Source organism: Ciconia boyciana, chromosome 1, assembly GCF_034638445.1.
Source record: "Ciconia boyciana chromosome 1, ASM3463844v1, whole genome shotgun sequence".
Classification (NCBI taxonomy): domain Eukaryota; kingdom Metazoa; phylum Chordata; class Aves; order Ciconiiformes; family Ciconiidae; genus Ciconia; species Ciconia boyciana.
In genome coordinates, this window is record NC_132934.1 from 198,111,087 (window position 1) to 198,138,996 (window position 27,910).

The window sequence follows — 27,910 nt, forward strand, 5'->3', positions numbered from 1 at the left end:
TGCTCTGTCATTAGAAAAAGGCAGATTTCTGTGTTGCATGAGAACTGCTCAGGCTGATTAGCATGGAAATGAATGTGCCTTAATCAGCTTGGGGTGAGGGAAGCTCAAAATTAATTTGATACATTAGTTTCACTTTAAAAATGTATTATAGCTGTTGCTACTAGCGACCATTATAGTTAAAAATGCAAAATAGTCTCCCATTCAACACCGTGTTTATGCCAACTCATCACTTTCCAAATTATTCATTTTCCAGACTAGATTTTCCCTTTTTAATCTTTGCCCCGTAAAGCAGGTTGGGGGAAGGGCAATCAAGACAGAAACATGCAGGGAGGGATATCAAAGAGGAAGGAGGATGCTGACTTGAAACTTAACCCTGTGTTCACTGGGGCACTGTGTATTATATCACACTGCTTAATACATTGAATCCATCTTATAAAGATATTATTTCTTAGTCCTTGTCCTCTGGAGATCATTTCAGTGGCAAATCTGAATGGCAAATAAGTTGTTGAAATATGGAATGCAAGGGAGAATTTCTCTAGTGATACATATATTTTAAAAAAGAGGGAACATATATAATTAGGAAAAAAAAAAATTTGTGATAAAAAGATACTAAATGAATTTGGGTTCTTCCTCTTCAGAAGACTGTGTAAGATTCAGTGGCTTTATAACTACAAAGAGAGCTTTATATTAAGAAGGCATTTCTATTATACCTAAAGTGATGCAGAAGGAACTATTTTGGTAACCATTAAATTAAAAAGAACTGCTACATGTTCTATGAGCATGTATGTAGGGGTGTGTGCATGTGTTTTGACTTAGAGCCATGCTAGGCATCAAAAATATCCTGTTCTGGATAGCCGGAAATGTAGAGTTAATATATGTTGCTCAGAAAGTCAGGTATGTGACTAGCACGTCAGGCTGAAAAACTGAAGGAAGGAATTTTTTTGTAGTTACAACAAGATGAAGTGAGACTCCTAATAAGTGAAATAAGATGTAAAACTCTTAAAAATTAAGAAATAGACTTGAAATCAGTCTGATAAATTTGGACAAGTGAAGCAGTCTGGAGGATAATCTACTCAGGAAAAAAAAAATTAAGAAAGTATGGAGAACTGAGATTGCAGCTGAAATGACAAAGGGTGGTGAAGCTGTGGCTGTTTTTACAGAAGCCAGTAGAGGCTTGCTAAGACTTGTAGTTGTCTGTGTTCAGAAGAGATGGGACTGGGAAATTACTGTAAAAAAGAATTAGCAAGAGCTGGAAGTGCAGTCAAGAAGCAAGAATTTTAAGAGAAGGAAAGGAGGACATGGTGTATCAATCAGTTCAGCCTTGGGTGCCTGTGTTGAGAGGAAGCAGGCATTCCACCTTCCTAGAAAGCAAGAGAGGAAAAGCTTGTGCACCTGATTAATTTGAAGGTATTTAACACTGAAGTAGTGCAAGATGGGTTTCATCCTGTGTAATTTTACGTGTCAGTAGTAGGCTTTTTCATGTGAACTAGTTACCTTCAGCCCCCTTTACCTTGGTGGAGAGAAAAGGACACTTATAAGAGGAGATGAACTATATCCTTAAAGTACATGTCTAAAATAAGCCAGATGAATTGCACTCCAGAAGTGCCTGTTTCTCTCCATTGACTATAAAAGGAGCGTGGTGTGATTAGTGCAGATAGAGATGTCTCCATTAAAGGCACTTATATTTAGTTGGATGAATTCCTTTGGTGCTTTTTGTGAACGTTAAACTATCCATCAGTTCACTCAATGCTGTCTCCAAAGTTGTAAGTACTGCGCCACAGCCAGTCCCTGTGAAATCGTGGTTGTCAGCAGGTGAAGGAGATTTGGAGCACTTGGTAAATTAAAAGCATTCAATGTAATGCACATTTTGAGTTTTGTGTGCTTTTGTTCACTCTTTTGTGTGGGTTACTGCATCATTATCAGTCTATCCAAGATATCTCTGAGTATCACGACTGTATTTCAAGACTAGCTCTTGTTTGGATGACACATAGTTGAAATCTGCACCCTGGTGTGTGTCAGGAGAAATCAATGTGTAATTAAAAACTGCTAAATATGGTGTCATGGTAACATTCCTTGCTTTCTGAGCATTACTTTTAGTGGTGTGCTAATTTATCTTGCTGCTTTTTCTGGGGACCAATGCATACACTTACATGTCAATATTATTGATAGCGCTCAGCTCTTTCTGGGCTGTCTCCCATCTCTGCCTTTTCTGAAGATGAGGTCACTGAGCATCTTGAAGTACTAGTGTATTTTACGATAGAACAGGGCAAAATCATGTTCACTGCAATAAAGGTAGGCTCTTAAGGGCCTCTTGTGTTGCATTAACAAGGCATTTCAAGGAAGTAGAATATCAAATTAATGTTTCATGTTAAAGACATTAATGTCTTTGTGTTTAATCCCTGTTACAGCGTGGAAGCAGAAGGAGGTAATACTTGAAACAGCTTCCTTCCTCTTTTCACAAATGAACATTAAAAGTGTGGGTAAGAATGTCTTAGGAGTATTTTGTATCACATTGGGGGTGGGGAAGTATGCAGTCTTCAACAGAAATGCTCTAGTCTCCTTGTTTTGGGGGAGGGCACCCACAAACAAAAAAATCCCCACAAAAACGAACACATGTAGAGGAAACAGAGGAGGGTGCTGAGACTCAGCATCAAGCTGTGCCTTGCTCAGGTGTGGAAGAGCTTGTGGGGCTGCCTTCCCTTCATGGTCTTGTACGATGGTCTGGATATAAACTGATCTTTTATAAATTACCTAATCTCTTTCTGTCTATGTCTTATAAACGGACTTTAATAAAGTTTACTTACCTTGTTCTTTATTAATTATGTCTGTTTATATACAGTTGATAGTCTCAGTGTCTACTCTAGCAGGACCCTGTCTTCATTGAGTCCTTTAGACTTGAATGTAATAAATAGAACTAATGATTTTCTGAAATAATGCATTTTTATTTCCCATCTGTGATTTTTGTCTGTATACTTTGAAGCATCTGCAGTGATGCAGCTGTAGTTTAAGGGCCTGTGTGAGAAGTATTATTTACAGTTGCCATCAGTTGCTCTCATGCATCTGTAACTGCAATAAATACAGATATGCATAGGGACAGAATTAAGAAACTGTTTCTCACTTCCAGCTGATAGTATCCTGTGGAGTGTAGCTGACCTATGTGACACAGGACTGGGTGTGCTGATTGTGTCCTTTCCGTCTCGGTTGTGATTGCATCCATCTTGATATATTAGATGGAGTCTGGGAATAAGAGGGATAGCTGCCTTGCCAGATTGCAAAAGTGCAGTAAAGAAATTGATTGATTTAAATCAGTTGCAGTACATTAAAAATTGAAGTTAAAGCTCTGTTGCATTGCTTTGCTTGGTTAAAATGGATATTTTAATGTTTTACTTCTACTTACTTTTGAGGTTTTAAAAATTTTGCTACCAAAATGGGTTTCTAAATAAAACGTTTGGTATTTATTTTTGAAAGTATTGCCACTTCACTGGGGGTGGGTGAAATCTTTCACTGAAAGATGACAGAACTGATAGGATTTGTGAATTGCTCTGGTCCCATAAGTATTCCTGATGAAAAAAAATTGAACTGGAAGATCCTCCATCTATGCTTGAATTATCTTCTTGAAGAAATAAAGTAAGCCTGGGCAAACCTTCCAAAACCTTCCAGCAAAATGCTGAGTAGAGTCACAAAATCATAGAATATATCAAGCTGGAAGGGACCCATAAGGATCATAGAGTCCAGCTCCCTACTCCTTGCAGGCTACCTAAGACTAAACCATATGAGTAGAACTTTACTGAACAGGCAAAACTTATCAGGTAAGAAGTTTGATCATAAATATGTGTACCCAGGCTAAAGAAGTAAATGCACACTGAACGTTTAAAGCCATTGGGAGCTGATCTGCAGAAGTCAATGGGAAGCCACTTACAACATCCTCTGTGGAAACTAACTGTGTTACTGCTCTGTGGTGTGCCCTGTGCTATTTTTTTGCATGAGCTTCCTCTAAGTACAAGAGGGACCTTAAAGTATGTACTGATAGTAACAATATAGTACTGCATTATCTGAAAACTACTTACCCCTGCCTCCTTCCACAGTTCCCTTATGGATTTAAGTGACCTGAGGATAATTAGGTCCATATCTTTCTGAGGGTCCCTGGATCTGGGCTGCATTTCTCTCCCAGCTTCTTCCCAAGGTATAGTGCTTTGTGCTCTCTCTTGCTTCCACCCATCCCATTACAGAGGAAGCAATGTGATATCAAGGCATCAGTCATCTCATTCAGGATGGAAACTGCTTTCTGTATTAATCTGTTAAAGGTGCTGATAAAGACTAAGCAGGCTTGAGACTGATGAGAACCTTCCATTTTTCCATATCAGCTTTTACTCTCTCAAGAGTGAGACTACTGGAAGTAAGTCCCAGAGGTGGGGCAAGTTAGCAGGTCTGCTGTATGGCTGACAACTCTGTGCATCCCTTCCATCATCCACAAGCACTTTATATTGCACAGCCAAACGTTGAATGCTAAATACTTTATGAAGATGCAGCCTTGACCCCAGGCTCTCTGCAGCCTGAGTAGGTTAAATTCAGATTTTCAGGGAAGCCGTTTGAGCAAGAATCTGAAAACTTGATCCTGTAGCTATAATTTTGGTATTTGAAACCTGACTTCTTTTTTTTTTCCAGGAGTATGCGTAAAAGAGAGAATCAGTCTAGACTAAGTTGATGGTATCTGTTGTCAAAGATGCTTTTGAGCAGAGACAATAAAAATAACTTATGTATAAACAAAAATTGCCAGTGAACTATTTTGAGTTGCATTCTAAGAACCTTTGTAAGAAGCATTGCTGTCTGACAAGTGAATACATGAGTAAGCAGAAGATTTTGATGCAACTGATGTTTTGCTCACATCTTAATTCTTATTTGGGTGCATATCAAGGCAAGGATTACATCCTGATATTGCTGCAGTTAGTTCTGCAGTGAAAGCCAGGGATGTTCCACCAAATGATAATTACCAACAGTTGCCTGTCGCTGCAAAATTTTTCTCCAAAGTAGTTAGTGCTTTCCTTGTGCTTTTTACTTTGAACTTATTCATTTGTCCAGGAGTCTTTGTGAACTTGGCTATTCCTCCTCCCCTTCCAAGATATCACCTGGGGGAAGCTGCAGGTTAAGTGTCCTGCGCTATAATCTTCCAGTTATTCATGTAGACAGCCTATCAAATGTGCAGAAATGGACCATGGCTCAGATCATCTGGCTAAGGGGATTAATGTCATCTCATGCAGTGTGTTGGTACCAAATAGATTACAAGGAGCAGAAGAGGTTTGGAGGCTGAGAGTGTGAGTTGGGAGGGCTGTAAAACCCCTCAGGAAATAAGTAGCCATCTCATTTTGCAAATTTTGTAGTTAATACACTGTGTGCAGCAAATCGTGTTCTCTGGAGTTTGGGGCTGTGCTTGATGGGGAGGTGTCAAAGAGGATGATTGCTATAAAGCTTCTGTTTAGAATAAACAACTATAATGCTTTATGCTGAAATCTTGTCTTAGATTTCATCTTCTTAAACCAAGTGCAGAAATATTTTTGTGTTTAAAGCATATATCTAGTGTTTCTTGTAGCTTGTTTAGTCTTATTAGGCATATAAAGATGTTAGTCTTTAACTGGGTGTTCTATAAGTGTGAGTATAATTAACTTTATTTGGTCAAGACAGTAAAAGCATACTCTGTGTACATTATGCAGTAGTTGATAAATGTGTTTATATTGGGGCATTCCATTGATTTGACAAATAATATGTCATTAATGTCAGAGTTGACTTAAGATCTGAAGCCACACCTACACTGCAGACATAGAAGTGAATACAGGCTATATTAGCTTGCCTGACATGTTGCAGCTAAACTGCACTAGAACAAGCTCAAGCATCCCTGCCACATTCTGGTCATGTCTGCAGTGTATGTAGACAAGCTGCTAGCTTAAACAGAGATGCTGTTTACAATCTGTCTTTTTTCATTTCTCCATTACTTTAAGCATATTTAAACCCAGGAAATTTCTTGGCTATTTCTATTGCCATGCAACTGACAACTAAATGAATGCAAACTGGACTTCTAAGAGATGCATCTGTCTGAGGAGGACGTTAGCAGATACACACAGTGCTCAGCTGAAATGAAATAATCGCACGAGGAGACTGCCAAAAGTATATGGTCCTGTGCAGTAGAGGTGCCCCTGGGGCTGGTAATGGGGGTCTGTGTACTTGTCAATCCTATTTCTCCAGAACTGGCTCCAAGTCCCTCTGGAGTTCCCATTTTATGACTTGAAGTCCTTGTTGATTGCTTGCTCCATGCTTTAGTATTTTATCATGTGAAGATTGGGGGGTGGGGTAGAGGGGAGTGTGCATGTGTGTATGTATGAGAGAGAAGTTAAAATCTGATGCAGACTATATTCAGAGCAGCTTTATAATTATAAACTGACACCTTTCATGCACCATAGGTTGGTTAGTGTGTTAGGATTTTGTGTTGGTAGTTTAACTGGGCCCCTGCAGTGCCAAGTGGTGTTTCCATTGCCAGGTAGTTGAGCGCTTAATAAATCTATCCAATGGTATTAAGAAACTTTTATGGTGCAGTCAACTTTTTCCTGTTTTCAGCTTCTAGGAACAGGACAGCTGCTAGACTTTTCAGGTGGTTAAATTCACATGTGAATTTTGAGCCCAGCAAATTTTTCTTAGGAACTCTTTCTCCCCCAATTACTCATCAAGTAATTTTAAGAGGTGGTCAGCACTAAACAAAACCAAGGCCATAAAGCAAAATGCTGAACAAGATAACTCTAGTTTTTTTGATCAGCAGTAATCCAGCTGGGTGTATTAAAATGCTGTATAAGTTGCTCCCACAGGATGTAGACTCTGGAAAAAATGCCATGTAAAAAAACTGTCTCCCCTGTTCCCCAAGCTCCCCATTCTCTCCCTATTTTAATAGTAAAGCTTTTAGATATCAGTTACATTCTTTTTGTTGAGTGTTATGTGGCTGACTTGAGATGTGGAAAAGTTTTGTCTAAAGCTTTATTTAAGGGAATATAAAATCATTTGGAACTTTAACTAAAACTGATGGGGAAAGGAATTAGGGTTGTTTGTACAGATGGGGTTAGAATGGAAATATTTAATCTACATGTAGGTATTTCCAGAATACCTCATATGATTTGGTAATCTGATCCACCTTTTCTATGAAAAAAGGGCATTTTGGGTGTCCTATCCAATTTAGTAGCCTAGTCCTGAGTGTTTTTTCACTTCTCCCTGGTTTAGACTAGTTTAACTCTGTTGAATTCCATGAATTTGTATTGAACTGGAACTGATATAAAATGAGAGAAGGGTCATGTTAAAGTAACTACCAATAAAACTGATAAGAATATTCAGATGTTATGGAGTCAGCCTTTTGTTTTTGAATTGGAATTGAGTAACATCATCGCTCAAGTCAGAGTTGCACCAGCATGCAAGGCATATGTGAGATCAGGGAGAGGCCTTATTCTTTCTGATTCTGACTGTGTCATCTGAGGTTGGAAAATGGCCTGGCAAGTGGGGAAGTAAGCTGGAGGAGGGAATAAGGTAAGCCTGCAGTACCTTCTGCCAAACCACTGAAAATGTCTCCGATTTATTCTCTCAGTGTATTAGTGGTCTTCTACCTTCTGGATGGAGATGCACTGTTGACAGCAGATAGGGCCTGCACTGTTAGTCTGTAAGCCTTGGTAGTTGAAGAGGAAACTCCTTTCTCCAGTGTTCCCAATATAATGTCACTGGTGTATGCCAAAGTGTATCAGGTTGGGGCTGGGGAAGGAAAACAAAGCTTTTAAACCTTTCATGTCTATTTGATCTCTTTTGCATAAAATGAGCCAGTAATGATAAATGTGAATGTATTTTTAAAGCTACTTTTTCCTTCTGAAATGGTTTGGCACAGGTTCTGAAGCTTAGTTGTTGAATAAAGAAACTTCCTAGCAACTGCCCTTTGATTACTTCTAAATGTAGATTACAGCTGTCCTTTTGGGAAAGGCGCATAGCTCAGCCTGTGAGAAACTGACACCTTTTTCTCTCCTTTTCAGAGTATCTCCTCTACAGAAGTCTGAAATAGTAGACATGGTCAAGAAACACGTCAATGCCATAACACTTGCCATTGGGGATGGTGCCAACGATGTAGGAATGATCCAGACGGCTCATGTTGGAGTGGGGATCAGTGGCAATGAGGGCATGCAGGCAACCAATTGCTCAGATTATGCTATTGCACAGGTCAGAGGCAAAAAAAGGCAACTTCCATATCCTGTTGTCAGACGTGCTGTGTGGCCATGTAGTGCTTGATGGCTTCTCCTAGCCTTTAAGCTAGGAGCATCTCTGCTTGTTTCCTTTTCAAGGCAGCTGTCTAAAACAGATATCTTGGATGTATTTTTGGGATTCATTATTATGATTTTGTATTCTTCAGGGCAAAGCTCCATCTCTCCTCAAAGTTTCAGTTTCCTTCTGACAGCTGTACAATGTCTTGGTTCTTCAGTAATCAGGGAGAAGCACTTTCCATGATGCGTATGTTAACATGCTTTCAAGTGTAACTTATCTCTCTTCATGTAAGCTCTTTTCTCTTACTCTGAGTAGGCATTATAACCAGCTGTGTAAGAGTTTGCTGTTTGGAAATTCTTATATTGAGGTGTGTCCTTTTTTTTTTTGGTGTTGTGTTTTGGTTTTTTTTTCCATTCCCCCCACCTCCATGATGTATCCAAGAATTGGTCACAATTCTAGAGAGCTGGCCAGCATTTTCATTTTAGGTATGTGATGTTGAATGTTATTTGGGTGAGTGATCCCAAACTATTCCATCAAATTCAGCACTGATTACTTCAGCTAAAGGGAAGAGTAAAAAGCCTTTTTTGTTTTGAAGAAACCAAGATCTAGAATGAAGACTTAAACATAAGAAAGGAAGGAGATGCTTCAGTTGCTGGACATCCTCTGAATACTATTTCCAGTTGAGGTGCTCTGTGTATGTGTTTGAGACTGATTGCAGGGCAAGAACAGATGGAGCTGACAGGAAGCAGAGATGATCCACTGTCTCCTCAGTGATTTGTGAGCATCAGCTGATGTTCCCTTCTGGGAGGGTATAGGCAGATTTGCTCTACCAAGTGATATGAAATATTATCATCTTTTGATAGTATCTGTAGAAGGTGAGGTTTTGAAAAGGTATGGATAATGCTGCTGTTTGCACAGGTAGCCGTTTATTGTGTTAACCCTGCTGTGAGTGGCAGTGGTTAACACAATAAGTGGCAGTCTTGTATTGCTGCTCTGTTCTGCAGTCTGATGAAACACCCTGGGTTTCAGGCTTGAATAACTGAGACCTTTCACCAAATTTATCCTGAAAATTTTAGGTTGTTTTATCAAGGGCTTGTTCTGTCATAAACAGTAGCATATTCCAAATACATAGTGTTATAGGAACTGCTATAATCATAAAGTCTGTAGTATCTTGTTATGACTTTCTCATTTTTAACTTCTGTAAACTATATATTGCTTCCGCTGTATAACTTCATTGAATGCTCTTTACTTAGATTTCCTCAGATCATTTATTACTTCCATTTTAATAAGTAAGCATAAGCAGTGAGAGTTTTGTCCATAGAGGGACTTAGACACTTAATTCCTTTTGTGTTAGTTGCAGTAATGTTAAATCTGAAGAAGTAATTCCACGTTCATGTGTTGCTTCTGCATTAACAAAAACCCCTGTCTTTGGCTTTAGTGTTAAAATGTGGAAGTAAGTTGCTCTTGGTTTAAATTCCAGTCAGGGAGTTACTGACTGTAGCAATGAATCTTCTTAGTTCAGTATGAAATAGAAGTTGGTCACACCAGCACAGAATTTTAACTTTCAAAAATTAGTAAACCACTGTGGAACTGTATTTTTTTGTGATTGTGTATAAGAGCTTTGTGCTGATTAGAAAACGGGTAAAGGAATCCCTCTTGTAAAGGAGACTAATAGTGTGTTTCAAAAAAAGTATTTAAAAGAAAAACTTGATCTCTGTGGGGTATATTACTTTCAGTGAAGACATATAACTTCCACTAAAGCGTTACTGTATGTGCATGCCTTGAAGGCAGAGTATGTTCTTATTGAGTAATTTAAGACGACCACTATAATGTAGCATCTCATGTTCAAATGGTATTTCAAATGCAGTGGTGCCAGAAGTAGGCACTTATGGAAGAGAAAGTCTCTATATAGGCTTGTTCAGGATTCCAGGGGGAATCAAAGCATAAACCAAACAAAAATAAGAAGGCAACTTGTGTCTGACTCTGCTCCAAATAGCTTCCACAGGTGCAAGGAGCATCTGTTTGAATCATCCTTTTCCCTTGAAATGATATTGCACCAGTGATCCATATTTAGAGAATTCCCAAATCAAATGGCCTAACTGTTTAGAGAGACAGTAGTAGAACTTAATAACTTTTTTCCTCAGTAAAAGGCTTTATCATCTTAATCTAGAGAGCATCTGGTGTCTAGGGACTGTTTCCTTTTCTTAATTAGGGAAACTTCTTTCTTAAACAAATGTTCAGGTTTCAGTTTTCTTCTTTGGAAAATTTGACTTGCATTTTGGATGCATTTTCACTGTCTTAAACACCCCATCGCCCCCACCCCCATACAGCATCACCCCATCTTTTAGTCCAGGTCGGGGGGTATCTTTCTAAAAGATAATCTCTGTATAAAAAAAGTTATGCTAGTGTTGATACAGAGATGACTGTGAAAACGTACAGAAAATGTTTTGCAGGTAGGCCGGCCAGGTGTTTGTAATGTTCCCTTCTGATTTAAAACTCCACAAAAACAGTAGCGTCCCAACAAGGGCAGTGTCAGAGCCCTATCCCTACAGTCGCTCAAGTATGCCAGTAGCTGTGCATTTGCGTAATTTCAGTGACCAGCTTCAAACCAAATTTAATTCCTTGCCACGTCTTAATGGGAGTCTTCACCAGTGTGAACAGGCTCAGGACTGCATTATTTCTTCCTTACTGTGCTATGCGGTGCACTCATTTTCATGAGAGTACAGACAAGAGAGCAATTAATGGTAGGATTTTTCTTTGCCTTGAGCTCCAGAGAAGACTGCATCTGAGATGGTCACTCGTTAGACTCAGCAGAGAGAGAAGCTTTTGGGGTATGCATAACCATTCTCTACAAGACGTGTTTGGGGTGACTTGTCAGGACATAGTGGAAAGTTTCCCATCACTGCTGATGTGTTTTGTTAGTGAATTTTGATGAGGAAAGTTGTAGCTGAGGCATTAGGTGTCTAGCAGGTCAGCTACTCCCTTGTGAGTCTCCCACTTTCAGTCCTGACTCAAGTTGGGCAGAGGCTGAACCGTGAAGCTTGGTTCACTTTTATTTTCTCTCCTTATTTCTTGCTGGCATATCCTAACAAATCTGAGTTGCTGATGCATGGGAGAGAGGCTGTTCTTACAGGATTTGTGGTTCAGTGATTTCAGTGCTGGAAATCATGGGAGCAGAGCTATCTCATGACAGTCCTAATTAATTACTTTAGCTTTCAATTTCGAACAAGTTTTGGTTAAAATAAATGATCTAGAATCTAAATTTCGGAAGTCAAGCTTTTCCTATCAAGTCACTTCATGGAAAAGGAAGCAAAGCAAATAATGGTCCCACCTTAGTGTCCAAGAACCCTTCAAATACATGTGTGCTGAATGGTAAATCTAGTCACCAGTTTGAGCTGTCTGTAACAGGACAAAACAGGAAAGCTGCAGGCCATAAAGAAGTTCACTGACAAAGCCAAGACTAGAAAATCACGCATTTCCTAAGCTGCATTGTGAGACTGCTTCTATAAAAGTCCATTTTCAAAACTACTGAATTGAGAAGCTGAATTTGAGCTGTATCTGTGGTTCAAACTAACATTAAAAGGTATCCATTGTTACAAGATTAATTTACTTGCCCTTTTTGGCAAATGCTCCTTATTTCTTTATACAATATTTTAGGTGCTTTGTATAACACACGATTGCATACATTTTGTGGGCTGAAAATGTTAATGTAAGTATTCATTCTCTATAAAAGACTCTATGCATCTATTTTTCCAGTTGTGTTTCCCCCTTGTGCATTTTATTTCAGCTTAAGACAGTTCTAATTACCAGGCTGTTCATTTAACACAGAGGAAGGAGATTCTGAACCTTGTAAGCCCTCAAACACAGGAATCTTTTTTTGACCATGAAATGAAGAGTTCACATTTATATTCAATCCACAAGGCTATATTATGTTAACCTTGCTTGATTTTTGCTATCAGGATAGTAATACTAATTGAAGACTTCTTGCTGTTTGAGGCCAATGAAGACCACTTAAAAACATTCAGAGGTTTTGCTACAAAAAAGGCTCTTCCTGTAATATTTTAAGTGTTGTTTTATGCCTGTTTGTTCTGCTAAGCTATTTAAATATTGCTCTTGAAGAACAGCTTTCATAGCTGATATGAGGATTTTTTTTTCTGAGGGCAGGGGTTTACTTTAACCAATTTTTTTAAACAGTTCTTCATATATGTAAAAACTTGTTTTCTCTCTTTCAGTTTTCCTACTTGGAGAAGCTGTTGTTGGTCCATGGAGCTTGGAGTTACAATCGAGTTACCAAGTGCATACTATACTGTTTCTACAAGAATGTGGTTTTGTATATTATTGAGGTAAGAGTAACTAAATGGATGGGTCTTTCTGGTGCTTACTCCTCAAATAATCTCTTATAAAAATAAAAACTCATCCAAATGGTTTGAGCTAAAAGCACTAACATTTTTTTCCATGTTTAACAACTTGAAATTCTGTTTCCGTTCTCAGATTAAGTTAGTTCACTTGAATATTTTAATGTTTGCAAAAGGAAAACTGAAGGTTTCAGTACAGTGAAGCCTAGGATATGAGATGTCAGGGACGAAGTTCGTTCCTTCTGTGCAAATGTTCTTATTGAAAGCTTCTTTGTATTCATGGAAACATTTCAGTTAGAGCTTATATTTATAAAACTTAAATTTGGCGCTAAAATTAAATCAAAAGTTCATTTAATAGAATTGAGAAGAACTCTATAGGCAAATAATAAACCAGGCAAAAACTATAGCTGTTGCTTCCAAATTATAAAGACCATAGCTTAGCTGGAACTGAAATTAGTTTGCTTTGTTTTTTGGAAAGAGGGGACATAATTTTGCCCTACAATGCCAGTGAAACTGTAAAATTAATCAGGTTATTTGATTTCATAAAATTTAAATTGTAACTAACTGTGTTTTGAAAAATTAATTGCCTGAAGATGTCAAGTAGTGAAACTGGATTTTAAAGAGGGCTGAATACTGTTATGAACATTAATACATTGCATTTCAGCCTGCTTAGATAGGAGTGTAGTTCTCATGCTTCAGGATATAGTCTTGGATTTAAGAAGGATCAGGAAGGGATGTTTATCGTGTGCTGTTGCCTAGTTCGAAACAGGAGGAACTTGAACTCAATGGATTGGTCACTTGAGTATCAAGTGTTCACTTGGTAAAACAACGTCCACATTCTTCATCAGTTTTATTTATATATGTCTATGTGCATATATTAGGTTTTCTATTTCTTTCTACAATTAAGCAGACACGAATGAGGTTAACAGGTAAGAAAATTAGAACATTTATAATTAGGCAGCTAGTTATATCGATTACAGGAGATAGTGGGTAAGTAATGTTTTACTATTCAGTGAATTATACCATGGTCCGTGTGTGTGTATGCCTGACTCCCTCGGGGTCTGATCATCTTTTATGCATGATGTTAGGCTCTTAGAGAACAAGTATTCTCCACTAACTTCCTCCATTTTTCCTGTGCTAACTATTTCTGAATTAGCTGTGGCTGTTACAATTTCAACACAGATTAGTCTGTTTACTGTGAGAGAGTTACACTATGCAGTCAAAAGAATGGCAGTGTTTTGCTGTAGTGGGTGAGAGCAGGATGGTTGAGTGATATACAGTACGCTAGATTTGTGAAATAATAGGAGGAGTTGATTTTTTTCTAAATTTTAAGCATCCAAATCTTGACTATGTTCCAACTCTTTAGCCAGATTCTCTGCCAAAATTTAAATCCATGTTCCTGAGATTTCATAGGTGTGTTCTTGTCCTAGTGTAGAAGCCACCTTCACAGCTCTGAGACAGATTTAGCTCACTTGGATAATTAAGATTTGGTTCATGTTTTACTTTCTGAAATAGTCCTTAATTTGACTTGGGCTGATCATAACTTATGTTTTTTGTAAGGGGTTTTAAGTGTTGTTGGAGATGACGATAATATTCATTATTGTGCAAAAGAAATATAAATAATTTTAAAAAGAACTTTTCTAGTGGGTTTCTTACTGAGCACAGAAATTGCTGGGGTTTTCCCCAAATTGCTCAGAAAATGCTTAGCAGCTTCATGATTGCCTTCTAGGATTCTTTCCTCCATTTGAAAATTAGTTTTGAAAGCCCTTCTTCTCCCCCATTGCAGTAGTGTGTATCTTTGCTTCATTTACTATAGTCTGACAAGTAAATTAAGTTCTGTATCAAATGTTTTATGGCTAAATTATGCCTTCCCATGGGAGCAGCTGTGGAAGGGGTTGAAGACAGGTGAAGGCCCTCTGGGACCTCCAGCCTGAGGTAGCTTAATCATCTTACCTTAGGGAGGAATTTTATTAGCCAGAGATATCACTATATGATACATAAAATGCAAGCCTGCTCGGACGTCAGATGTTCTCTTCACTGTATTAGTCTGTGTTCAGTTCTTTCTGCATACTGTACTGAGACAAATGAGCTTTTGGGTCTCCTGATGTCCATGACTAAGGGTGGGAGTCAGTTCCATCTTCTAACACCTGAGCACTGAAAAATGTGTAACGAGCTTCAGCCTTGTGCCTTGGTTACCCCTCTGTGCTCATGCTGCATAAAAGTTGGGAGCAAGTTTAAGGCTTAAGGGAGGTGAAGTGATAGAAGAAATCTTGTAGACCTGCAGCAATGGGAAGAGGTCAATTTGGTTTTAGTTCCCCTTGTGAGTTTGCTTTACTAAAGATCCTAAGAAACTTCCCCTCCAAAACTGTATAAAACTAGCCAAATTGCCTGGAAACCAAAGAGACACCAATTTGGGTATCTTAGGGATGCAGGGGAGAGAGAGAAGAGGTCTCTAATTCCCTTCTTAGCTTTACACAAAGAAAGCTGAGTTGTTTTGTATTTCTGCTGTGAGGCTTGGGAGTGCTGATCAGTTTGTGGTACAGAGCGATGCTCATGAAACAGAAGTGCCACGAGGGAATAAATCCTTTAACTTGAGAGAATGGTAGTTGAGTGCCCAGCACTCCTGCACTGTTGCTTGTGCGTATGGTATGTTCCTGATTGTTTCCTAATGCTCTGGACGAGTTTAATATTTACCTGTACTTCCTGCTTGGATGTGTGATGTATGGGGAATATTCTTTTAACATTGTAATGAAACAGGGATTTGAACTTGAACTACTTGCTAAGTTAATCTTCTAAAGGATTGTACTGACTAAATATTTATAGAGTTGCATAAAAAAGCACATCGGTCAATATGACTGTCAGTTACACCTTTGTTACTGTATCTGTTTTATTCCAGTGAAGCTTTAACACCTGAGGAATAACTATAGTAAGCCTTATGTAAATGAGTTTTGCAGCAGTGAAGCACTGGGTCTCATCATTTTTTATCCCCTGATACTTTCCAAATATCAGAGAGAAATAAAAGATGGTACTCAGGCTTAGCACACAACATCTGGACACAACTTGCAGAGGCATACATTAAGATTAGCCTTAAGTTAATTAAACAATGACAAATCCTTGAGGAGAACATATTGCTGTCTCCTTCCCTAGCATCCCAACACTAGTATATTAAAAACCCTAATACACTTAGAAGTTCATCTTGATACCAGTCACTCTTATATCAGGAGGATCCAAACTGTGGCATCTCTGAAACATTAAATTCCATTAGCTTTCCTTCAGCTTCTGGGAGAAGTGGTAATGAAAATACAGAATTTGGGATTTAGTGGGAAGTGTACTCAGGTGACTGGCATCATGGGCTTTACTCCTAAGAGATGCTGCTGGGTGAAGACTGGTGCTTACCTTCCTGCAAGGGCTGATTCTTTGTGGAGGGACAGGGCCCCAGGAACTGTGTTTTCAGCTGCTTTGACAACAACTAAAATGTATTGGGGCAATTTCATGCAGCTAGAGCGCTAATATAGCAGAAGGCAAGCCTTGTAGTCTAGTGATTGCAGGGGAAATGTGGAGATAAGAGTGTATTTTCCCTTTCCCTTGATTAGGCCTTCCTAATATTTTTTTAAGAGGTGAATTTTAAGTCATCAAAGTGATAAAGCTCGGTGAAGTCTGAGAAGATTTTGGTTTGGCTTAACAGCTAGAAACTCGATGTTGCTCTCCTTTCTCTGACCTGATCTCTTTCCTTTTGCATTTCTTCATCATTGTCCTCCTGCCATTCTCTTAATTTCCCCCCTTGATTTTTGAAAATGCAAAACTCGGTGAAATATAAATCAAAAGCAGAAAGAGAAGCAGGTCCTGGAAATTCAAGTCCTTGTAGTGTGATTCTTAGCCTGATTCTTGAGTCCTTGCATATCACTGCTGCCATGGTGCTTCAGGGTATAAAGTTGGGGTTCCCTTGCTTATGGCCTCACTTACCAGCAGAGGGGTGCAGAATCAAGCCTCTCCATCCACAGAGCTGGTTGATAGACAAATTGCTGCTGCTTCCCCACTCTGACTGGCCTTGCTGGGTCTGTCCTCACAGTGGCAAAGGAATCTACATAGAGAGCTACCAAGATAGCTGCAGGGATGAAATGCAAATGTATAGCCCCCTCTTTGGTGTCTATTCTTGCATTTCCTGTGTCTGGCTGCAGTAGCAGTGTTCACTAAAGCAGTTACTGAGGAAAGCCAATCATTCAGTATCATCCTGAGGCAGAAGGTCAGTGACAGGGTTTTGGCTTTTAAAGATTTGACAGACAAATACCTGGGCATCATTACAAAACACCATCTCATTCAATTATTTATGTAGCTGGCTTTAAACTGAGTAGTGAAACAAAAGATCTGTTTCACATCTGTTGGCCAGATATATTTCACTGGAGATGATATAAAGTTGTCCTGATGACATCAGAGCTTTGAAATATAGCTAATTTCAAATGTAAAAGAATACAGGAATGTTGCTTTCATGTCATGCTTGGAGAAGTAGAAACTCAGAAAGATCAAAGGTGGTATCAGAAATATCAGGTAAGAGTTCAAGGCACTTGGGAATGGTTCTGTGGAAACAGTAGCATGGAAGATAGCTTTTGGGCCAACACAGTGTGTAGGAAAAATGTGCTCAATATTTCACTGGAGTATATTGTTTATCTGAAACGTACTTAATATGAAGTGCTGTTGTATTATATATTGCAGAATGAGTGTGGGGGGGAAATGGATGGCCCCTCTGTCAAGGTCTGGCAGCATAGGGCCATGACAGAGAAAAGAATGGCAAGTGGGAAGGGGAGAGTATAGTGTACATACCCTGACGCTGCATTATTTTCTTTTCTGCCTTAAGAATCCAGAGGTAAGTTGTAAGCCCAGATTGGAAAGCTGTTTCTTTGTGGAGGCTGAGAGGGAAGTCTTATATGTGAGCAGTGTTAAACAAACAAGATAAATGTACTGAAGAACAGAACACCAAAATCATAGTTTCTCTTTTAAGAGCTGAATTTTCAAGTCTTAAAAGCTCTGAGTAAACACAATGCCTGGATAAACATGCTTTTAAATAAGTGGTGATTTTGTGAGTCCAGCAAGGTCTGGCAATGAGAGCTGTGAAGTACTGCACACACAGTCGTCACCACTTCAGACTAGCCAATAGCACGAGCTGTGCAAGCACATGTGAAATGTTGCTGCATGAGACCTTTCATTTGTTTTTCCCATTTTCATGCTTTACTGTCAAACATAACAGGTATTTTTAAAAATATGGAAAGCAGACATGGGAATTTTAGCCCTCTTATCCAAATGGCATGCAGAATTGAGTGTATCTGATATGATACTAAAAAATATACAGCTCTAACACTTCTGTATGCTTATGTAATCTTTTACCTACATCCCTGTGCTTTCTATTTCCAATTGACTTTGCAAATCTGAGGGTACAGCCAGGCGATAGAAAACCTTAAGCATGAGGACTTTTGCAATTAGTTGAGGACTGGAGTGCAATAAGTGTTGTCATAAAAAGCAACTTCGTTAAAAGGTAAGAGCAGTATTTTCCCCCTGTGTTAAATTATGAATAAGAGCATCTGGTTGTAAAATTCTCTAACAGGGATAACAATAATAAAGGCAGCTAACTGTCTTGTCATGCTTATGTATTTAAATTATTCAGTTGCTTGTTCAAATACTTAAAATGCCAATAGGCATTTAATAGTCATTACTTCTGTGTGCATATACTCAGCTGGTGTGGTTAGCTTATAACAATACTGTATCATGATGAAGCAAAGTAGGAATATGTGTGCGACTTCCATTTGATATAATTTGATATAAATTGGAAATCTTTTGAATTCTCACAAATGCATGCATATCCTGAATAAGTAACTTATTCCCTGTGGACAGGTGCTTTCAGAGAGGCAAAAAGGTGGGATTCAGTGTCCTTAAGATCGGTATCAGGTGTAAATTTAGGTGCCTGAGAGAAACCTATGCAGTGTCCGTGTAGATGGCCTTTATGGATGCTCTGGGGTCATGGAGAGCAGTATGGGACTGGCAGGTGTGCCACAGGACCTGCCAAAGACCTTCACCTGTCTTAAGCAGCGGCAGCATTATTAGTGCTAAGATGTCTGTGTTGAGGTAACTGAATCCTATCCAGAAAGTGAAGGAATCTTTTTTCATTCTTGTTGTTCATTTGTTTTTGAAACATGTAAAAAGAAAGGGAATCCAAACCCCTCAGCTTGGGTAACGTTAATCAGTTCAAAAAGTGCAGAAGGTTTATTGAAGTTATAGTACAGAGCTTGCAGACCTGGAAAGCACAGTAATGGACACAGTGTGAGGAGCAAAGCATGTGAGACTCAACACTGCCTCTTGATAATTTTTGGAAAAACAGGCCTTACATACATGCTTATTTTTCTCTTGCACTGTTCCTTATCAGCCTCGTACACAGGTTTAACATGCAGAAGTAGAAGACCTAGGGAGGCACAGAATGTTATCCCCTTCCCGCCCACCAAGAAAGCTAATTGTAGGCTCCAATTAAAGAAAACATTCTTTAGTAGCAATAGTTACAGAAAACAGATCCTGCAAATAGCCTGCCAAACTTCTTGGAATATCATAAAATACAGTTCGCCAACCTAATCCAAAATTGTCCAGATAGTGTTTTGCTTTTTGTTCTTAAAAATATATCCTAATTCTTTCTCAGCTGATTTACAGTGCCTGGTTTATATTGCTACCACTGACAATTTATTCCATATTTCAACCCCCTGTTGTCTGAAGAAATTCAGAACTGTGTATAGGTTGGTCTCACCAACTTTAATCTTGATTGACTTCTTGTTTTTTGGATTCATAATTGAGTATGTTAATCCCAAGAGTTTCCAAGGAATCAGTCACAAAGATAAATCCATGCTAATTTTCCTTTCTTTTTCAGTGCTAGTGAATCATTAGAGAGCAGTCCATCTTCCCTGAAAACCAAATTGACTCAACTATTAAGCGGCTGGCTTTGAATTTTTTCCAACCATTTTCAGACGTGATGGAATGAGTACTGGCATTGTTCTAACTTTTTATGAACACTGCCTTGATTATACCCTACAGCCAACACAGCTTGTAATTTTTCAACATTCCAAATATTATAAATGATAAATTAAGTTCCTTAGTGTGGTCTCAAAACCTCTAGGTGAAACACCTACCAGGTTCAATACATGCTGCAATAGACTACTTCAAGAGATCTACCGTGATATTTTATTGGCCAGATATGTTCAGAGCGCCTGGATCCATTTTTTGTGTATATTTATATACATAAGGGCTGCATGACAGGCATAGTGGGTTTTTTCTCTGTAAAATACATGGTTAATTTGGTGTGAAAAATCTTATTTTCATATTTGGAGGGCTTATAACAAAGCAATAATAATGCTGCTCTCTAAATTCAAGGCCATTAAATGCGAAACATTAGCCATCTTCTGAGCAATGTGTTCATCAAAGCCGGAATTCTGTCATCAGTAAATGTTTTTTCAGTTTAACTATGTCACCAATGAAAATGCAAGTTAAGTTTAGAAGGGTTGTCTCCCTTCCCTCCCTCATGTGAGGAAGCTTTTAAGAGGGAAGCTAAACCTGTATTATGAAAGTTAGGAAAACCTAAACCTAGGGTTTCTTCCATCCAACAAAACCAGCTTTGAAATTCCAGAGTTTATTGTTCTTGATTTCAACCCCACTTTCTTCCCAAAAGCTAGAAGTTTTCATATCAAGTATAACTCTTGTTATGGCTTTGAATACTGACTTGAAAAATGCTGACTTCTCTGACTCAGTAACATTGGATAACCCGTCGTTTTAATAAAAATAAAGGGGAACGGTTCCCACTTTCCCATCCACCTAGGCCAATTCAGTGCCTATGGCATTACTTGTGGGTACAGAGAAGGCCAAATTTCAAATTGGTATCAATGTTAAAAAAGTGCAAATAAACCTCATCAGGGAATAACTTGTGCGTAGCACATTCGTGCTGAATTTAGCAATGTATGCTCTACTGCACTGAAGGAGGTAATTTTGAGAGAGCTTTTTTTAAAATCCAACACCATATATACATTGATGTATATATGGTAATACAGCTCTTTACAAATATATCCTTTGGGCCTGTACTGGTTTTCTTTATATCTGGCCTATACCCCTATAAATAGACTTCCTTTAGTAGAGACATTCCTGGTTTACATGGGAATAACTGATAGCAGAGTAAGATCCTATGCATATTAGATATATGAAGAAGGGGTTTTTTTCTGTTTTGTGTTTTACTAGACAGAAGCCATGGAGCTGGCATGTTGAAGGGTGTGAGGGTTTCTTCTTTCACCTGTACCCCATTGCTCTAAATAGCTATGTTCAAAATGCTTTTCTACAGCAATTTACTTACTTTGGAGAGTCGTAATATGAATGCTTACAAATGAGGATACGTTTTGCCCAAAAGGACTTGGTGATAGACCCTGGCCCCATTGACTGACTGGCAAATCAGAACAGTGAGTTTAATTCTCTGGTTTAGAAGCTTTGAGGCACTTGTGTTAAAATGGCCTTATAAGTGTTCTGTAACTTAATGCAACTTGGAAGACTTTAGTCTTCCAGGGGAGAAAAAAGCAGAATCACTTTTACTCAATTAGCTGCATCTGCTGCAGTTAAACTCAGATGTTACCCTGGTATTTAAAAATGCTACTTAGCCTAGGTGTGAGGAGGGTTTGCAGTTCATTTTGCATGGCTCTTTGTAAAGCATTTTTATGTCGTGCCAGAGAGTTTGGAAGTGTGGCAGACAAGGTGTAGTATCTATTAACGAGTGGTGCTTTTGTGCAAGTTCACAAAGTCCTTTAACTTTTTATTTAAGCCCAAAGTACTCTGAAATGTAACTGGGAGCCCACTTTTGGAAATGTGTGGTGGCTTGCCTGTGAGCAGTCCCACTGAAGTCACTGAATAGTAATTGAAGACATTTTCTACTTTCCTGGCAGTTCTTTGGAATAAAATGAGTTTATTTGTTCCAAACCATGTGCTAGGATATTATTTATTGTTGTATGCTCGTGAACAAAAAGTGTGCTGGTCTGCTTGGGCTGCATTTCGTTTGTCTGAACTGAATAGAAGTCTGCCCAGCTGCCAGCTGCTTGCCCAGCAGTAAGGTCAGGCTATATGGCTTGATATTTCTTGAGCATTAATAACTTGATGATAACACTGAAACATTTTGTTTTGGTGTTCAGTTTTATGATCTTGAAGCATTTTACTAGTACCTTGTCTTTTTGGGTTTTGTGAAGTTGAACAAAAAAGATATCCTTACCTGAGCTCCTGTCCAACAGCAGTCTCACTGTCAACTTCTCCTTTCTAGTTGTTGATATGAGCATTTCTATGTCATGTTTGAAGGCACCACTGGAGTATATGAGTTTCTAACTGCCACATTTTCTAGTGCATCCCATAGTACAGATGCATGCAATTGAGTTCATAACTCTTACTGTTTTAATACTGCTTCACAGACAACTACAAAAACCTTTAGAATGCTAGCTCAAAAATGTGGTGTCACCAGACTGTTGAATATAAAATTTCTTTCTTTCTAGTATCTGCATCATGAACCGAGCTGGTCCTGATTATTTTGAGGTTTCTTGGTTTTTTAGGATCATGACCCAAAGAAGCTAGGGCAGAGAACAAATTTAACTGAATACAGACTTCTTTTTTTAAATGCTGCTAGAAAATAATTTTGCCATTTCACTTGGATGAGCACTAATGATAAAAATACCTCTATCCAGTTTCACTAATTAACCACTAGAGATTGTTTTATTTTGGGATTCATAAAAGGCATCTGTAACCTAGTTTAAGTGCATGTACAGGATTTAGAATAAAATGTATTTTATGTTTGTGAAGGAAAGACTAGAATATAGGTTTGGAGTTCTTGTTTGCCCAAGTTCAAGGTCTTGAACCAAATTTTTTTAGCACAGCAGGGTCAGAGGTAAAAAATACACCATATCCTCTATGATCAGACCAGTCCCCAGTGCAAATCTGGAGCAGCATAGGCATTGCTTTCAAATATGCTTTTACAGCCTCTTCTGCTGTAAAGCCACTTCAGTGGTTTGACTGTGTTTCACCCAAGGGATATCTGCCCTGTAAGGAGCTAGAGCTCTGTGCCTGGGGACAGGAGTATAGAAATTGTTATCACTCAGTGCCCCTGAGATGCTCCCTTCCTGTGTGGGAATCCTGCATCACTTAATTGAGCAGGCATTAGGATGCGTTGGACTGTGTGATAGCACACAGTAAGTGTAACAGCTTTGAGTAGCCTGTCCCAAACAGGCTATTTTTTTTCACTCTATATTGAGATGCTGAGCACAACGCAGATAGCTTTGACTATTTATAAGCTTTTGGTTATTTATATGCTCTAGAGAGCATGTAATTGCTTTTTATATCTCCTTGCTCTTTTCAGCAAAATAATTTAGAACATATTAAAACGCACTAGAAATATCACTAGCTAGCATGATTTTCTAGTATTACTTCTGAGTTATACAGTCTTATTTTTCTGAAAAGATGTCAAAAATGAGTCAGTTGGAGCTTTTTCCCCCCCAGATATTGTGTTGCCGTTCCATAATGTTTTCCATTAGTTCTCCTCTTCCTCACTACTTTGAACCTGATTCTTTTCTTGAACTATTGCAATTTGAATGCAACTGATCTCAAGTAAGGGCATCCTGGACCAATGTATTTTTTGGTATTTCTGAACCAGGGTTGACAGTTCACTAAAACTGGGCCTGTGTCAGACAAGGGAGAGGAGAATTGGGACCAATATTTAAAGGCTGAGACCACCTTAATCTTAACACGTTTGTGGGTATACTTGCATGTTGGATATAAAAATCATTGTAATCATGGGCTTAAGCTAAAACCCCAGAACTATACCCCAAAAGGCACAGGGGCCCATTCTGTGGAAAAGCAAGAGCTAAGTGGTCTTGATGCATGTTTGTGTGTGTTACAAGTCAGGTTCTGCCCCATCAAGACCAAGACATGGATAACAACTGATGACTTCATGTGGTCAGAATAGTGAAGGAGGTCAAAACTTGGTCTGCCAGTTCTTAAATGTGACAGAGTTATTTTGCTTTTTCTTCTTGCTGGATTTCTTTGCATTCATGCAAAAGCAATTAAGGATTTGGAAAGTGAGAAGATGGAATATATTAGCCTTAGCTGTATCTCAGTTTTGCAGGGATTCAGTGAAAGTATATATATTTTTGTATAAACTATATAAATACTATGTGTGTAGGAAAAGAAATCTAATACTGTATATTCTCATCCAAAACCAAATAATGCTATCTTCACTAATAAATGACAGTGCAGATTGATTTTTATTAATGTTAACTGACTAAAATATGTAGACGGCTCTGTAGCAGCAGAAGCATAAGCCATCAGTAACCAGTAACACCTGAACCTTTCAGCATTATTTGTGACGATGGTTCCTGTCAAGTTCAATTTTGGTAGAAAAGTGAGTCTCCCCTTTGGGTTTACTAACAGTGTCTTGACCCTTTCTCCCTTTAGTTGCCAAGGAGTGACAGGTGTCTGGAGCTGCTAAGCAGTATGACAGTCAGCCTGTGCTTTGTCAGCTGGCATTCATTAGTGTTAAAAATGACATATGGTTTTGTACTGCTCTGAGGTGTGTTTATGCCTATTAATACATCCTGCTTCATGGACAAGAGAGGGATAGACTATTGAGTTGCTTTACGTTCCCCTGTTTTTATTTTTTTAGTGTTGTGATTGAATATGTAAATACATGAAATCTAGGAAATTTCAAGATGGGACTTCCATAGTGACATCACTAATCCTTGTTTGCCTGCTGCAGTCTGCCTCGGTGGCACCACCCCATGCTGCGGTGGTGGGTCCAGCAGCTTCTGCACTGGGAGCTTTGTGCAGTGCTCACCTTCAAGGTGCCACTTCCCTTAAAAAGTCCAAGTCCCTCCAACTGTGTCTTGCATCTTGCTATACCCATCACTGGGCTGTGCTTTCACCATCGTTTGAATCCACAACTGGGCTGTGCTTTAATCTGACATAAATCCACACTGCCACTAAAAAGGCCAGTCTGATCTTCATTTCTCCCTAGGAGCATGTTCTTTTCCCCCTTCCTTGCCAAGGCACTAGTGTTTGCACAGCTGCAGGATGAGCTTTTTAAGGTTAGAGTTCAGCCAGATCACGTTCCTGATGTGCACAGGAGTTCTTGGATGAGAGGTAGGACCAGCTCTTCTGATAGCAGCGTAGGCTTTTGTCAGACTTAGCTTACTAAAATAACATGCATACTTCAGGTGTGAGTTTTTGCCTGTGTATCTGCAGAAAAGACAAAAAATTTTGGAGGTAGAGCAGGTGAAGGGTATGAAGTGGTGTTCATGATATCCCTAGTAATCTCATGGCATAACTGCTTGGGGACTTATAATCAACCCATTTTTCCCTTTTGGGCTGTCTGGGTATCTGTTACTCAAAGGCATCCCAAACATAGAGCTGGGGAAGAGGGAAGGAAGTTGAGAAGTGGTAGCTGATCCCAAAGGCACATCTGAAGAAAAAACCTTTCTGTCTGTCACATGTTGTTCATGTGCACAAAGAAGCTATGATCTCTCAAAAACTGAGAATACGTTGGAGACCATAATTTTAACAGAATGTATGCACAGTTACTGGATTTTATGGTGTGTGATTTGTGGTATATGAGGGGGGGATCTTTAAGAATGTGCATTAGGCCATCTGGGCAGCAAGGAGGAGCTGGCTTGTGCTAAAATACAAGGTATTCCTGCAATGGAGGAGTGATAAAATGATGGCAGTGAAAGTCCTGGCAGACTTTGCTTCTCTGGAAGCAGTTACTGCTATTTTTCAAGCAGTTCCTAATTTATGCTGAGTTGAAATAAGAAGGTGGGAGCAGTAAATCTAGGGGAAAAAGCAAGAATATCTTACCTGAAAACAGGATAGTGCTTCAAAAGATGTGAGACACGAGAATTACCGTTCTCTTCAAGTTGCCTGATATTGCTGAGAAAACATTCTAGGGAAGGCATGAGAGAAAAGCTAGAACATTTTTGAAATACGGATTAGGATTGGAAATCTGTGTGTTTGGCTTTTGACTACATAAAAAGTTACAAGTAAGGCTGGCAAGCCCTCCATTCTTGGGCTTGGTGAAAAAAGGGGAGTGTATGCTGGTGGTCTGCAAAGGGTCTCTGTGGGGTTTGTAAAACCCACTGGGGGGGGGTGATGGCATTTGGATAGGCACAAAGCTCTCCCTTTTTAACTTATCCATCTCCCTGAGGAGAAGGTCTGTTGTCTCTTCAGCAACAAAGTCATTACCTTGATTGCATTTTAAAAAGGGTAACACGCTGGGTACAATAAACTTCTCTTGGGGTTGTGCTCAGGCACTTGGTTAGATTTCTCATTTGCAAGGAAAGTTGCTGCTGCATACACTTGTGATATAAAATCTAGCAATACTCCCACATATACTGTCACATTAAAAATAATGAAGATCGATGAAACTTTAATAATTATATTTCTACATGATGCATATAAAATAATGCAACTTCTAATGCAACTAGAAGTTGCCTTTTTTTTTGTCTTTATTCCCTGTAGAGCAGGTTGTCGGGTCAGTAAATGATCATCTCCTGAGAGCTCTGCTCTTCAGAATCTCAACACAATTCCTCTGGTCATTGCCTGTCACTCTTCACGTAGCTGACTGCATTGTAACCTGAGTGTTGGTGACTGACTGGGGTTTTTTGGATGTGTTGTTTTTGTTGTGTTGACTGAGTCTGTCTTCCTGCATATTTTCCTGGTGCATCGATGGGGAATCAAGCTCATGAGAAGTTTCCAATGGTCCCTTTAACCACACTGGTATTCACTTGAAATTCATCACTAAATTTGTTATTCCTTTCTTAAGAAGAAGCAAATCTACCGGTTTTTATTGTAGCCCCAAAGCAGCAATAAATGATACAAACGCTGGGTACAATAAACTTCACTTGGGGTTGTGCTCCGGCACTTGGGGCTGTGCTCAGGTACTTGGTTAAATTTCTCATTTGCAAGGAAAGTCGCTGCTGCATACACTTGTGATATAAAATCTAGCAATACTCCCACATCTACTGTCACATTAAAAATAACGATGATCGATGAAACTTTAATTATCATATTTCTACATTTGGAGGTATAGCTGGAAGCCACTCTGGTGGCCAGGAAGTGTCTGCTCTCTTCTGTTTGAACAGAAATAATTACTATATAATTCTAGTAAATGGGAAGAAACAGACCTTCACCTGCCTGGCTTCAGTTATTCCCCCCCCCTACTGGCATCAGTCACAGTAAACTCCTGCAGTGAGTATGTATCCCATTCCAAAAAGCAATTTTGGCAGATGACTGCCTGCTTAATGGTATATGAAGGATGGCTAAACCCTAAAAAATGGCTTTTGTATTGCATTTAAATAGCTCCTGGTTCCATTGCAAATATGAAGTTCTCCTGGCCTTGTCTTGCGGAGTTTGGTACTGAGAACAATCTTTTGAGGTGTCATTGTGAAAGTAAAATTTACAAAATACTGTCAACTCTAGTCAGCACTTCTGGTGCTGGTGTAAATTTTGAATCCCTTTTTATTCCACAGCTCTGCCTCACTACTGAGTCATTCAGCTTTGAAAAACAGTAGCAGAAGAGAAAGTAAATTTTTACATACTGTAGAAACTATGTGAAATCACATGTTTGTTTTAGAAAAGCTGTTTTAGTTGCAATTGTGCTTTGACATGAGTAAGGGGAGTGGTAATGTATCTTCTTACAGGATTTCATGGTTAGTTCATTGGGTTGTAGCAATAGACAAAAAATATTGTAACTCATCAGTTATATCAGCAGAAAACCACTTAGTATAGAAAGTAAAAGCATCTTTTTACATTCCAAGTTTTCGTTTGAATGTGTTCATGAAAATCATTAATTATCTGTTTTTGCAAAACTGTTCTAGGAAGTTCCATCCACGAAAATTCATTCAGGGTAGTATCAGTGTTGTTAAAGTGCTCTCTGCTGTTATCATCTGAGACTAATTGCAACTAAATCAGAGAAGAATTAGAGGTTTTAAGGCATTTTCCTAGAAATGCACATGTTCTGTAGCACTTGTAGGTTTTTTCCTTCCAGTCAATGTAAGGCTTCCTTCTAAATTGAATGTGCATGTTTGTGTATGCACCACCTGAAGGTGTCTTGCTTTACCATTCATAAAAATGTCTGCTGTCTGCTGTAAAGCAGAAAGGGTACCTTTATAGAAGTTGTCAGTCACAGCTGTTCCACTGTGTTGGAGAAGGGGGGGGGGGGGGGGGGGGAAGAATAAAAATTATAGTAGTAG

At 38.9% G+C, this 27,910-nt stretch overlaps 1 protein-coding gene across 1 annotated transcript in view; it reads left to right on the forward strand.

The window, feature by feature from the left end:
* ATP8A2 (ATPase phospholipid transporting 8A2) overlaps window positions 1-27,910 on the forward strand; it is a 349,297-nt gene that overhangs the window by 185,867 nt on the left and 135,520 nt on the right. Inside the window, exons 26-27 of the mRNA XM_072850471.1 lie at window positions 8,049-8,232; window positions 12,507-12,617. Coding sequence (XP_072706572.1) covers window positions 8,049-8,232; window positions 12,507-12,617 — 295 coding nt within the window. The remainder of the gene's footprint in view (window positions 1-8,048; window positions 8,233-12,506; window positions 12,618-27,910) is intronic.